Source organism: Dermochelys coriacea, chromosome 1 (genome assembly GCF_009764565.3).
Source record: "Dermochelys coriacea isolate rDerCor1 chromosome 1, rDerCor1.pri.v4, whole genome shotgun sequence".
Classification (NCBI taxonomy): Eukaryota; Metazoa; Chordata; order Testudines; family Dermochelyidae; genus Dermochelys; species Dermochelys coriacea.
In genome coordinates, this window is record NC_050068.2 from 38,624,109 (window position 1) to 38,637,771 (window position 13,663).

Here is a 13,663-nt window from a genome sequence, read left to right on the forward strand (position 1 = left end):
TGTCCGTGCCACATCCTTCAGCCCTACTCAAGTAGTAGGCTTCAAGCCATATATTTATATTCTCCAGTTATGAATTTGGAGTAGGAAGCTAGTCTTATTCTGGGCTGTGTGAATTTAGTAATAATAAACAACATTAACTCAGGCCAGGTCTACCCTATAAACTTATATTGTTATAATTATGTCGCTCCGGGGTGTGAAAAATCCTCACCCCTGAGTGATGCAGTTATACTGACCCAATCCCCAAAGTAGACAGTGCTATGTGGACACTCCCGTCAACCCAGCTATTGCCTTTCATGGAGGTGGATTAACTATGATGATGGGAGAAGCTCTTGTGCTGGCATAGTAGCATCTTCACTGGTGTGCTACAGTGATGCACAGCAGTGTTTTAAATGTAGACCTGCCCTCAGTTTGCAGCAAACCTGGGCTGGCTTCTGGATTTGCATAGAAACCACATGTAAACTTGCCATTTTTGCTGGCTTTGTCATGGAAGCCAGGAGAAATTTGAGGGGTTTGACTGTTTTGTTTTAGTTGACTTGAAACAGAAACCTAAGGGATTCAAGTCCATGCTAATCAAAAATAAAATAAGAGTGGGGGAACACTACAGAAGTGACATTGAATAATTTATTCAACCCATAAATATTATTTGATCTGTTCTAACCAAAGAAAACACTTACATCTTTAAAAAATAGATGTTATAACATCAGTGACAGTGCCTTCAACTTCTGAATTATATTTTTAAGCCATGGGGTTTCATGACCACTGCTGGGCCACGTAATAGTTAATCACTGTTAGAGGCAGGTAGGGCCAATGATCTACCATGGCACAAATGTGGTGACCAGTGACAGCTCTACGCCAGGAAGCTCAGCGGTCTCATGGCAGGGTGGTCCAGATGACAGTGCACCAGAGGGGACTCAGAAGCCTAGGTTCCATTGCTGGCCATCCCCCTGGGCCTGCTGAATAACCTGACCCCAGTAGTTCACCAGAACTGATGAAGTGGGCTGTAGCTTATGCTCAAATAAATTTGTGAGTCTCTAAGGTGCCACAAGTCCTTCTTTTCTTTTTGCGAATAGAGACTAACACGGCTGCTACTCCAGAACCCACTAGGTGGTTCCCCTACCTAGTAACAGGGAGGAGGCCTTGCCATGTGGCCATCACCACGCGATGATTGGCTGCTGGGCGAAGGGAGGGCGGCTGCTATTGGCTGGTGGCGGAGGGCACGTGCCGTGCTGGCTGTTGCTCCGGTCCGCGTGCTGCTGGTGGGCAGGCGCGAGATGGCGGCGGCGCGGGACGAGCCCCCGGGGCTGCCGTGCGTCAGGTGCTCGCGACGCGGAACAGTTGTCTCCCAAGGTGAGAGGGGGCCACGCACTGCGGGCCTGGGCCCTTCCCCTGCACCCTGAGAGGCGGGTCCCAACGGCTCCCTTGGGCCTCTGCGGGCGCGCGCTTCTCTCGCGCGGGGGCCAACTCGACTCATGCCTCCCTTCAGTTAGCCGGACCCAGGGCGGGGCGCGCCGGGCTGCCCTGCCCCCTACCCCGCGGCTCCTTCAGCCGTTGGCGGGAGAGGCCTCAGGTGCGGTGCCAACGAGCCTCCGCTGCCCGGCCGCGGGCCCCCCGAGAGACGCCCTTTCCCCGCACGGCGCTGGGCCTCCACCTGCTCGTGTTCCTCGGCCGTGTCGTCTCCCTCGTGCCGGGCTCGTAAGCTTCCGATCGCGCGGTGCTGGTGGGAGAGACTCCGGTAGATGCCGCTGCTTGTGGCCTGGCGTGTCCCTCCCGCTGCCCGTCAGCCCTGGGCCTTCAACTGCACGCACCCGCCTTTGCTGTTACAGGGCGCGCCTGTGCTGGGGGGGCACAGTCCGGCCTGTAGTGATCGGCTCTGCCCTGTGAATGGGCATGTGATCTGGCCAGTCCCACCTACCCTAAGAGCCTGGTCCCGCTGCCCCCAGGTGCTGTGGCCAGCATCCGATGGGGGTGCAAAGGGATGAAGGTCAGCAAAAAGAAACAAAACCTGGAGTTGGGAGGAAGGAGATCAAATAGGGATGTGCTGAGTACTTGTAATGGATGTAAGAGGAAGTATAAAGAAAAGCAGTACTTGTGGCACCTTAGAGACTAACAAATTTATTAGAGCATAAGCTTTTGTGAGCTACAGCTCACTTCATCGGATGCATTTGGTGGAAAAAAAAAAAAAAGAGGAAGTATGTATTTGTGTGATGGTGGACTTTGCTCCCTTGTCCTGTTCATTTTAGGCATTTTAGAAATGTGCATCACTGTGATATGTGAGTGCCATTCATGGTCCAAATGCAGTGGTACAGAAGAAAACAAAGGTGCTGAGCTGAGTTTTGGTTTTGCTAGTGGGGGCCCCACACCCCCTCTGCCTGTCCCCTGAGGGCCCACCCCCACTCCACCTCTTCCTGCCCCCATTCCACCATCCAGACCCCCTCCCCTGAATACCTCCTACCTGCTGCTTGCGCCTTGCTGCTCCCTCCTGCCTTAAGGGCAGTGAGGGGAGGAGGGGGCAGAGAAGAGTGAATGGCAGGGCAGCCCTGCTCAACAGCTGATCTGCTGAAAAGCTGATTGGGGGCGCAGGGCCAGGGGCTGCAGAGCTGTTTAGCAGCTAGCCCCGGGATCATTAGAGTAGCAGCCCAGTCCAGCCCTATGGGTGCTGAGCAACCCTATTTTTTCTCTGTGGGTGCTTGAGCCCCTGAGCACCCATGGAGTCAGCACCTATGGGTGAAAATACGTAATACCTAGCTTACAGTGCTGAATGGAACTACTTTGTTAATAGACACTAGCTATGTACTGTTTCAGTTAAGCTTTTACAATAAATCAGTGTAGTTTAATAATCTGCAGTAGAATGGGTTTTTTGTATGTTAAAAGTGAAGGGTTTGAAGCAGTCTCTCCAAAAAGAAACTCGTGTATTAAGAGTCCAAAACAATTCTGAGCACAAAGGGATAATATTTTAGACCTAGATTATTTGCAAACTTCTGTGCCACTTCAATTACGGGAGTGATTTTATGCTGAGTTAGCTAAACTGGTGCAATTGTGTGTGTGTATAATCTTTTTACGTTACTATAAACCTGGCTTATGTCTGTTTAGCTTAAATCAGTAGTTTTACAGATGCTAGCTAAACAGATATTTTTAATGCCTGTGTTACAGTTATTGCTGCTTTTCCCCTGTAAAATATCCCTGTAAAATTCCCTATCAGTACAATTAAATGATCTAAACTTTAGTACAACAGCAACTGACTGGAGCCAAGTCAGTGTCACTGTGTTTTTTGTTGAGCCTTAGAGAAAATTGCAAAGATGGGGAAACTGCTAGACTGTAGGAGGCACAGATCTTTCTGTGCACCTGGCTTTTTCTTGGAGTACCATTATTTTTGATAAGCTTTATAAATGCCTGAAACTGTAATATTGCGTGCAGTGTTGTTGTACCTATGTTGGTCCCAGGATATTAGAGAGACCTGAAGAAGAGCTCTGTGTAATCTTGAAAGTTTATGTCTCTCATCACAGAAGTTGATCCAATAAAAGATATTACCACCTGCTTACAGTTTCAGAGAGAAAAGGTGGTTGTCCTGATAATGCTACTGGATTACTTCATCAGCAAGACCAATGCTTTTGCAAGATTGTGTAGCTATGCTTTAATTTAAATATGGCAACAGTCCCTTTTTTAATGTTGGTAAATGTAAAAGATTCAAGCAGTAAATCTGGATTTTGCTAACTTTTACTTATAGACTTGATTTCATCAGGAGCTCGTCATCATGCATTACAGTGTGGACATATCTTTTGTGAATTGTGTTTATCGGTAACACAGGAGTCAAGTATAATAGTGTGTCTTGACTGTGAGGTAAGTGTTTGTTCCACAAACATGTCAAGGTCCTTTGTAGAATTATTTGCAATTTGAAATATAATATTAAGCAACTAAAGGGAGCTTTCAGATAATGTGAAGAAGAAAAAACTAATCTTGTCAGTGTTATCTGAGATATATTTCTATACTATTTTAAATACTAAGGTGTTTGGGTTTTGTTTTTTTTTAATCTGTGTGGTACAAAAAGGTATTCTCATTAGTCCTTTTTAAAAGTTAGTTTAACGTATGATAAATAAGGTTAAGATTCTGTCACAGGTATTTTTAGTAAACGTCAGGGACAAGTTGTGGGCAATAAAAATTCATGGAAGCCCGCAACCTGTCCCTGACTTTTATTAAAATACCCAGAGTGGGGGGCTAGCAGTCAGAGTGCTGCTCTGGTGGCTCCGAGGCTGGCTGCTGCTCCATGACAGAATTGTATCCTTAATGAAGAATATGTATATTCAGTTAACTTTACGGGCTTCTCTTCACTGCAGAGTTGACTCAAGTTATAACTTGAATGTTGCCCTATTCTAGTCTGGTCCCCACTCAAACCTTTAACTGGAGTGTGGTGTGCTTTTAATATGAGTTGGCTAACCCATTGGGATATAAAGCTCAAGTTAGCACAACTCATAAGCTGTTGAAATAACCACTATCATCTAGGCTCAGGCTAGCTCCACTGAAATGACACTAGTCCCCCAATGTCTTCCCAACATTTTCTTATGTGCCCAGAAAGGACAGACAATTCAGTGGGAAATAATTTGTAATGTGGCTCATCTTGCTGCTGCACAAAGAATGGCCCAAGAAAGTGCAGGAACAATGTGGACGCAGCTGGTCTAGTGTTTTTTTTGCAGTGTGGTGCCCTAACTCGAGAAGTAACTGGAGCGTAGCTAACTCGAGTAAACTTTGCAGCGAAGAGCTAAGTTCCCTGTAAGCTGTGCAGCCATGCAGCAGCCTAATTAGTGCCACGCAAGCATTCAGGAAACCCGGCCCACCAGGACCTACTGGGGCGGCAGGAACACAGGTGGCCCGGGCCAGACGGGGGAGAGGCAGAGGAACCCAGGCAGCCCTGACCCTGGAACTGCTACAGTGGGGAGAGGTGCATCTTCCCCTCCCCCAAGGTGCTGCTGTGGGAGGGGAGAGAGAGTTGGGGGGAGTCCTCTCTTCCCACTGTTGCTCCAGAGCACTCTCCTGCACCCCAAAACCCTCATCCCTGGCCCCACCCCAGAGCCCGCACCCCCAGTTAGAGCCCTTGCATCCCTGCACCCTAACCCTCTGCCCCAGCCCTGAGCCGCCTTTCACACTACGAACCCCTCTGTCCCATCTCCCACCACATGAATTTTGTTGTGTGCACCAATATGGAGGTCATGTGTGACACATCACCGCCATGTTGGTGCACAGAACAAAATTCATTCCGCACATGTGTGGGAAAAATTAGAGGGAACACTGGTGAAGACCTACTGTAAGGGTATGTCTACGTTGCAGTTGGGAGCATGCTTTCCAGCCTGGATAGACAGACACATGCTAGCTCCACTTAAGCTAGAGTGCTAATAAGAGCAATGTGGTCATCGCAGTACAGGCCATGGCTTGAGTTAGTTGCCTGAATACAAGCTTCCCCCACCGCCACCACCCTCCCGTGTCTGAGTGGGCAGCTAGCCCAAGCTGCTGTGCATACTGCAATGACCATGCTGCTCTTTTTGGCATACTAGCTTGAGCGGAGCTAGTGCTTGTGTCTACCTGGGATGGAAGATGCGCTCCCCGCTGTCTAGTAAAACTGAGAGAAGCCAGGAAATTCAGAGGTAGGACAGGTGCTTTCTGCTTACCTCTCGTATACAATAGTCGTTGTCTCTCTCTCCCTTTTTTTTAAAAACAAGTCTATAGTTATCAACATTTAAAAAATGTTATCTGAGGTACTAGCTACTGTATTTATATTGTAATTATTTGGGGGAAACCATTGTCATTAATACCAATGTATGGAGGCTCTTGGGATTTATTGATTCAAATGTGACCCCTGTAGTTGTGTCTAGGTACTGCAGAGGTCTGAAGATGGGATTCTGTAGTTTGCTCGTCTATGCTGTGGAATAGGCACTGCATTTCCCAAGCACAGTTAGGTGAAGATAAGACAGACGTATCTTAATCCCAACAAAAGCTAGGAAATGCTGCGTGATAGTCTTTGGCTCTAATGTATTCTTGACATAGGTATTATCTTTGCATTTGCATTATCATAAACTTATTCAAACTGTTTATATATGAGAACGGTTTAGAGTAGCCTGTTTGCAAACACTGCAAGTTATTTGCATATATTTTATATAGGTTGAACCTCTCTAGTGCGGCACCCTCAGGACCTGACTGGTGCCAAACCAGAGAATTTGCTGAACAATGGGAGGTCAATTTAAGCGTGCCAGCGGGTCTCCATAGGCACAGGAAGTAGAGGTGCGGGGTGTGCTGCAGCACCTCCAAGCTTTGTGCTGAGCGTGGCCCCTATCCTGGGGGCACCACTGGCACCTGGGGTCGCGGCTGCTGGCCCCCCGCCAGGAGGCTCCAATGCCGGTCCCAGCCACTGACCCCAGGTCTTCCCCCTCCCTCCCGGAGCTTGAATGCTGCAAATCAGCTGATTCATGGCGCTCCGGAAGTGCTAGGAGGGAGGAGGAGGAGTTGGTAAGTGCGGGGCCGCTGGCGCGCAAGAGGCACGGAGGGAGAGAGGCAGAGCGGGGAGCTGGGTTCCGGTGAATGCTCTGCACCAACTAATTTTTCCCTGTGGGTGCTCCAGCTCTGGAGCACCCAAGGGGTCAGCGCCTATGCCGGACCACAGAGGTTGCCTGACCAAGGAATGCTGGATTAGAGAAGTTCAACCTGTATGTGTATTTACTCAGTAGACTCTTTTGGCTCTTTATAATTCTCAAAAATTCTGTTATCTACCTGTGTATCTAGAACTCTTAAATTTTTTCACCTGCACAAACTAGCCCCACAAATATCTTGAACAATTGGAATTTTTTTTTCAAACTGCCAAAACAACTAGAATAACTTTGTGTAGTAATTGGTTCATAATGTATTGTAGTGTGCTTGGGCGGGGAGGGGGGAAATGTTTGTGAAATGTTTTTTACAAAACTTGAAACCGCTGAGTGGACTTTTTTTTTTTTTTTTTTAATCTGATCTTGTATAACAAACTCCAAGTGAGAGAAGTTTTTTTTTTTCTTCAACTGTGGTATAATCTTTGGAAAATAAGTTTTTTAGTACTAAAGACTGCACTAAGTAAAAATTATGGTTTATACTTTTGAATTTACTGACTTGCGCATTTAAATATATTTACCAAGTAACTATAACTCATTTGTATTAACACAATAAATTTACTATATGCTGTTACTTATACTTCCATATGGGATTAAAGCCAAATGTTTTGTTATGGGAATTATAAGTGACCTGTGGGGTTTTTATGAAGAATTTAAAAAAAAAAACAAAAAAAAAAAAAACAGAAAATCATAGGACAGGAAGGGACCTCGAGAGGTCATCTAGTCAGTCCCCTGCACTCCTGGCAGGACTAAGTATTATCTAGAGCAGAGATGGGCAAACTACGGCCCGTGGGCCACATCGGGCCCATGAGACCGTCCTGCCAAACCCTTGAGCACCCAGTCAGGGAGGCTTGCCCCCAGCCCCTTCACTGCTGTCCATCCTCCCCCGCAGCCTGAGCTCGCCTTGCCACCAGTGCTCTGGGCGGCAGGGCTCCGAGCTCCTGCCAGGCAGCGTAGCTGGCTCTGGCCGGGCGGCGTGGCTGACAGTCCTGCTGCTTTGAGCAGCATGGTTGGGGCGGGGGGTTGTTGGATAAGGGGCAGCGGGTCCCGGGGAGCAGTCGGGGCGGTTGGGTGGGGTGGAGGTTCGGGGGGGCAGTCAGGGGATGGGAAACGGGGGGTTGAATAGGCACGGGAGTCTCGGGGCCTGTGGGGGGGTGGATGGGGTCGGAACAGTCGGGGACAGGGGGTGGGGGGTCCCAGGAGGGGGTGGTCAGGGGACAAGGAGCAGGGGGGGTTGGATGGGTCGGCGGTTCTGATGGGGGCGGGGACCAGGCTGTTTGGGGAGGCACAGCCTTCCCTACCCGGTCCTCCATACATTTTCAGAACCCCGATGTGGCCCTCAGGCCAAAAAGTATGCCCACCCCTATCTAGAGCATCCCTGATAGGTGTTGGTCTAACCTATCATGGTCCATTTAACTTCCTTGGGTTCCAGAAAAATGATCAAGTCACATAGAAATAAACACACTGCTTTATCACTGAAATTAGTGTAGCTGCATCTGTTTCAGTACCATATTTAGCTATAGTGTGCACATTCATGTAACATAATCTTTCAGTAAAAGCTCAAAATGCAGGTAAAATTCCTATCATATGACAGAATAGATCAGCCTTCTGGTTTTAACGTTCCATACCCTCTTTGGTATAACTGAGTTGCTTCAGATGTGGAGTGATCAGAATTGCTGCTTATTACTAAGTGGGATCTTCATGGTTCCATGCTCCCTTTTGCCACTGTGGCCAGTTAGAAGATGTAGGCCATGCACTTGCAGGCTGCACCTATTGCCAAGGGATGCTTGGTTCCTTCATGGACTTGGATAGTGCCCTTCCCTGAGCTATTAAATTGTTAAGACGTTTAGACTAAAATACTTGAGTCAATCACTGTGTGTGTGTGATAGAACTTAATAGCCAGCTAGCTATGAAAGGCCCAAAATGAGTTTATAGTTTATCTGGTATTGGCTAAAGTTGGATTTTTAAAAAAGTGTAGAGTGCATAATTGTACAACATAAATGTTAAAGCAGTTTTATTGTTTGACTTGAAAGGCTATTACCACTGTAAATACAAACCAAGGTTTCTACCCAGTGGATGACTATGTGGAAGAAGAACTTTATACAAGAAAACTGCAGGCTGCAAAGTACGTGTTATGTAAATCTTGAGATTACTCCAGTTTTTTAAATTGAATTTATATTGAAGTATATTTTACAACTTAATTAGTCAGAGAATGACAGTGAATATATATAAAATTTGATGATTCTTTCTTATAAACCTTTTTTATTAGGTTCCTGGTAAGAACAACAAAAGTGGCTAACATAAGATGTATCTGACTTTATATGCTTGGAAAGGGGTTCTTAATTCTGCAGTGCAGAGTTTCTATTTAATACTATAACAAATTGTACATAGTTCTTAGGAATGGTGCTATAGATGAAGCTCTACAGTATTTGCTCTTTGCATTCAGTCTTGTGGGTTTTTAATTTGGCCAATTAAAGTTTTCCCCGGGCTTTCAAAGAATTACATTTATATTATCAATGTATATTAAGCGTGTTGTCACTATGAAGAAAGAATGTATGTATTGTATACTGTGGTTTGCATGGTACACAGTAGGTGAAATCCTGGCCCCATTAAGGTTAATGGCAAAACTCGCATTGATTTCAATAGGGTAAAGATTTCACCCGGTAGCTATTTCTAGTTAATAATAGTCTCAGGACTCAACATGGCTAAAATGAAACATTATATTGCTTGCAAAGAATGTATTAAAGTATATATTTGAGTCATAATGGGTCAGTTCAAATGATCCTAGAATATATAGGAGCTTTGAACCCTGGGGCGAGGGGGAGTATTTGTGCATAGTTTGAGGTCTTTTTAAAAAAAAAAAAAACAAAAAACACCACACTTTAAAAATATTTTTATGCTGAAGGCAAAGTCTTCAGACTTTACAGGACAACCTCACCATATCAAACAGAGGAAACAATTATTTATGTCGTATGTTGGAGGACATCAATTCAGAAGGTAAGACTTTTTGCTCTTGACTTTTATTTTTGGTGCTTTTTAGATGTCCTGTATATATGGTTAGTTACTAGCTATTCTTGGGAGAGAGGGGGCTATCACTGGGGCTTACTCTACTTGTATCAATTTATTTTCTTTCTTCTACTGGGAAAACTTGGCACCTGCAAAGGCAACATTCTGAATTGTTCTGCAGCAGCAGAACAATACTTATAGGCTATTTTACTAATTAAATTTTAATCCAGATTTTAGGATTTTGAATTGTGCTGGCTCAACTTAGACCTTTCACAATGACTTTAAAATTATTTGACTAATTTAAAGACATTAGAAAAGAAAAACAATGAATTTAATAAAAATAAGAGAAGGAAAAAGTTAGACATGAAAGAATAGTTGTCCGTGAAATTTTCCAGCATATCAGAAATGTGGTTTGTGGGTGGGAAATGCTCCATAATAAAACTGGAAAATGTGTATTTTGAAGTATAATTATACATAGTATGCCGGGGTGGGCAAACTTTTTGGCCCGAGGGCCACATCGGGGTTGCGAAACTGTATGGAATGCCGGGTAGGGAAGTCTGTGCCTCCCCAAACAGCCTGTCCCCTGCCCCCTATCTGACACCTCCCACTCATCCACCACCCCCGTCCAACCCCTCCCGTCCCCTGACTGCCCTGACCCCTATCCTGCCCCCCGGGACTCCCTGCCTCTTATCCAACCCCCTTGTCCCCTTACCATGCTGCTCAAAGAAGCAGGAGCTCGCAGTCCAGCTTGAGCGTGCTGCGCTGCCCGGCAGGAGCGGCGGGCCAGAGCGCTGGCGGTGCGGCATGCTGAGGCTGCGGGGAAGGGGAGACAGCAGGGGAGGGGCTGGGGGCTAGCCTCCCTGGCCGGGAGCTCAAGGGCTGGGCAGGATGGTCCCGTGGGCCGTAGTTTGCCCACCTCTATAGTATGCTATGTGTAAAATAAGGGTTGATTTTAAAGACTTTTTTCAAGACAACAGTTTGCAGACATGTTCAATCAGCAGTTATTTCATCTACTACTTCTCTAGTAGCTATAGAGACCACTTAGGCCATTCACCATTATTGAAATTCTTAGCATATTTCTTGTCACTACTGAAATTTATGTATGGGTTTTTTTTAAGCAGTCATGCTTTTAAAATAAACTCATCCATTTGGGCACTTTTCCTAATGTATTTTTTTCTGAATGGCCTTTGAGGTGTTGCTAAATACATAATATAATTTGAAGAAGGAATACTGTTAGATTATGCAAGAATTAATTTTCTTCTGTAGTATTTCCATGCACTTTGAGTGTGGTTATTTTGTACTCTTACACTCCTTTTGTTCTCTCCATCCTGTACTCCTGGGGGAATTCTGCGCATCTGTGGAGGCGCAGAATTCCTCTGTCCTGTATAATTTTGTATTTTCCGACATAAAATACACTCTGCCCCATAAGTGCTGCAGTTCCGCCTTTTGCCCATCAGAGGCTGCTGTGGCAACAGAACAGCCAGCTGCATGAATGCATTGGCTGTTCTGACACCACAGCTGCCTCTGGTGGACAAAAGGTGGAACTGCAGCATTTCTGGGGCAGAGAGAATTTTTTTCCCCTCCATAGAAAATACAATGTCCAGTGCTGCAGAATTCCCCCAGAAGTAGAAGTTCATCACAGCACCCTGCCTGCAGAGCCATGTTAGGACAGAGTGGGGAACACAGGGCTGCTGGGGGGGGTGTCACAGACTCATGTTCAGAATGGGTAGTGGGGGGACAGACTGGGGCATGGGCTCTGGACCTAGTGGGGTGACAGCATTGAGTCTGGGGATGGGGGTGGGGCCCTGCAGGAATACATGGGGATGAGGGCTGTGGGGACAGGGACAGATGTGCCTGACTGAATGGGAGAGGCATGGGGTTAGCCAGGGTCTGGATGGGGGAGGCTTCCCAATTCCCTAAGAATCCCACCCCTCCAAAAAAAAAAAAAACCTTCTCCCACCCACACCCAGCACCCTCCAAGTTCACTCCTAGGCTCCTTTCCTCTCTCAGCTCCTCCGTTACCCCGACTCCTGCAAGCCTTTGCTCTGCTTATGACAGGTCAGGAAATACAGTTCTGTATTGTAATTTAAATGAATTGCTCAAAGTTCTGTATTATGTCTAATAAAGAATATATTTATCAAAAAAGATTACCAGAATCATTTTTTTGGTCTGTATTGTTATGGACATACTTGCTGATAGATATTTTGAAATAAATTACCAAAATAATTGAAACTGGCATGATTATACTGTGGTGTTTTGACAAAATATCAAAATTTCAAATATCGTGTGCAGATTTTTTTAAAATTTTGGTGCTAATTTCCCCTACGAGTAATCCTGTCCCTCAGTATAGCACCAGTGTCAGGTGACTTACTATGCAGTTGGCTTTGATGCCGCTATGATTATTAGACAAGCAAGTATATTTGAAAAGACTTCTCTAGAATCCAGAAAATTTTCTTAGTTTTGCCTGGCCTCCTCTTCCTAGTTTCAAAACATCTAGGTTGAAATGTTGACACTATTGAAGTCAGTGACAAAACTCCCCTTATTTAAGGACCAGAATGTCACTCCTGAGGTACATCCAATTGTGCTGCACTGCCAGCACAATACCCTTGCTACTATGTGGCCATCTAATTTACAATTAACTGTGATTGGTGATTGTGTTAACTCTTAGTTTGGTATGCTTGCCTTTTAGAGTCTCAAGAAAATCATCTTGGCCAAAATGAAAGAGATGAAGACTGTGATCTGTATGATCTCCTTTCTCCAAAAGTAATTAAATATTGCACACACAGATTTGAATCATTAGTACAACTTGTAAGAGAAAACATCTTAAATTCTCTGTATTCTGGTTGAGAGGGGTTAAAATACAAGCTCCTTTTTCCTCCCTCAGCTCCCATTAAAAATCTTTTGACTATATGCATTTCAGCTGTCAATTTTAACAGCACATGGAAAAACTGATTCTAGCTTTACAAACCTATTTTATTTTAAGGAGTACTGGTGGCACCTTAGAGACTAACAAATTTATTTAAGCATAAGCTTTCGTGAGCTACAGCTCACTTCATCGGATGCGTTTAGCTCACGAAAGCTTATGCTCAAATAAATTTGTTAGTCTCTAAGGTGCCACAAGTACTCTTCTTCTTTTTGCGAATACAGACTAACACGGCTGCTACTCTGAAACCTATTTTATGTTGAAAATGCAAGGCAAGCTGTGGATTGATTTGTTTATGATTAATATAAATGAATTGCAAAAACATTTCAGTTTAATCTGCTTATTCTAAGAGACTACTCACAAAACTGTATGAACAAGCTAGTATTCAGATCAACAGTGAGAATGTCATAAAGTGTTATAATAGAATTTTGTTTGATTTTATTGGAAAGTTTGCACCACTTAGTTTGAGGATTGATAATAAACTTCACTTGACATCCTAAGTGAAATGAATGCAGAATTGTTTGTCCCCCTCACGCTTGTGGGTGCTGAGCCTGTGCTCTTCTTCAAGCATTTGTCCACAGGGATTCCACTGGAGGCATGTGCACCCATGTGTGTGAGCCTGGAATCTCTTAGCTCACAGTGTCTGAGGCTGCGCATACATCCTCCCTGCCAACCCAAGGCATAAAGTGCAGAACATCTTCACTTGCCTCTCAATTACTTATTACCATCCCTGATAGCAAGACAGAAATGCATAGGATCCATCTGTTTCCCTGTAGTTTTAGGATAGTTTGTTACTCGTTGTTCTTGTAGTTAGACTTTTTAGTGGCTGTTGGCAAAATAAAAATCCCCAAATGTATTTATCTGACTCCTGTTTGTACTGAGGTGTAAGTCTCCTAGCAGAAACTCTGTCTCTAGGCTTTAAAAATCTGCTTGCTTATAAATTACTTATGCTGGCAAGTGATAGACATGCTATGTCTCTCTCTTTGTTTAGGCGAATTGTATATTTTGGGCAAACATTAGATTTGAAAATTCTTTTTCTAAGCATGCACAGAAGGCTCGTGATGCCTGTTTTAAAATGTTTCTGTTGGAAAAGTCAGGAGTGTTCTGAGTC

The 13,663-nt window shown here is 44.9% G+C and overlaps 1 protein-coding gene across 3 annotated transcripts in view; it reads left to right on the top strand.

Moving 5' to 3' along the window:
* Nucleotides 1–1,199: 1,199 nt before the first annotated feature.
* Nucleotides 1,200–13,663, top strand: part of RNF17 (ring finger protein 17) — a 220,853-nt gene continuing 208,389 nt past the window's right edge. For 2 of the 3 annotated variants that reach the window (XM_038411698.2, XM_043504233.1), the window contains exons 1-5: nt 1,242–1,347; nt 3,725–3,837; nt 8,657–8,748; nt 9,529–9,620; nt 12,319–12,392. In XM_038411698.2, coding sequence (XP_038267626.1) covers nt 1,272–1,347; nt 3,725–3,837; nt 8,657–8,748; nt 9,529–9,620; nt 12,319–12,392 — 447 coding nt within the window. In that variant the 5' untranslated portion in view covers nt 1,242–1,271. Of the gene's footprint in view, nt 1,348–3,724; nt 3,838–8,656; nt 8,749–9,528; nt 9,621–12,318; nt 12,393–13,663 lie in introns of all 3 variants that reach the window. The other variant, XM_038411672.2, reaches the window with a different exon arrangement.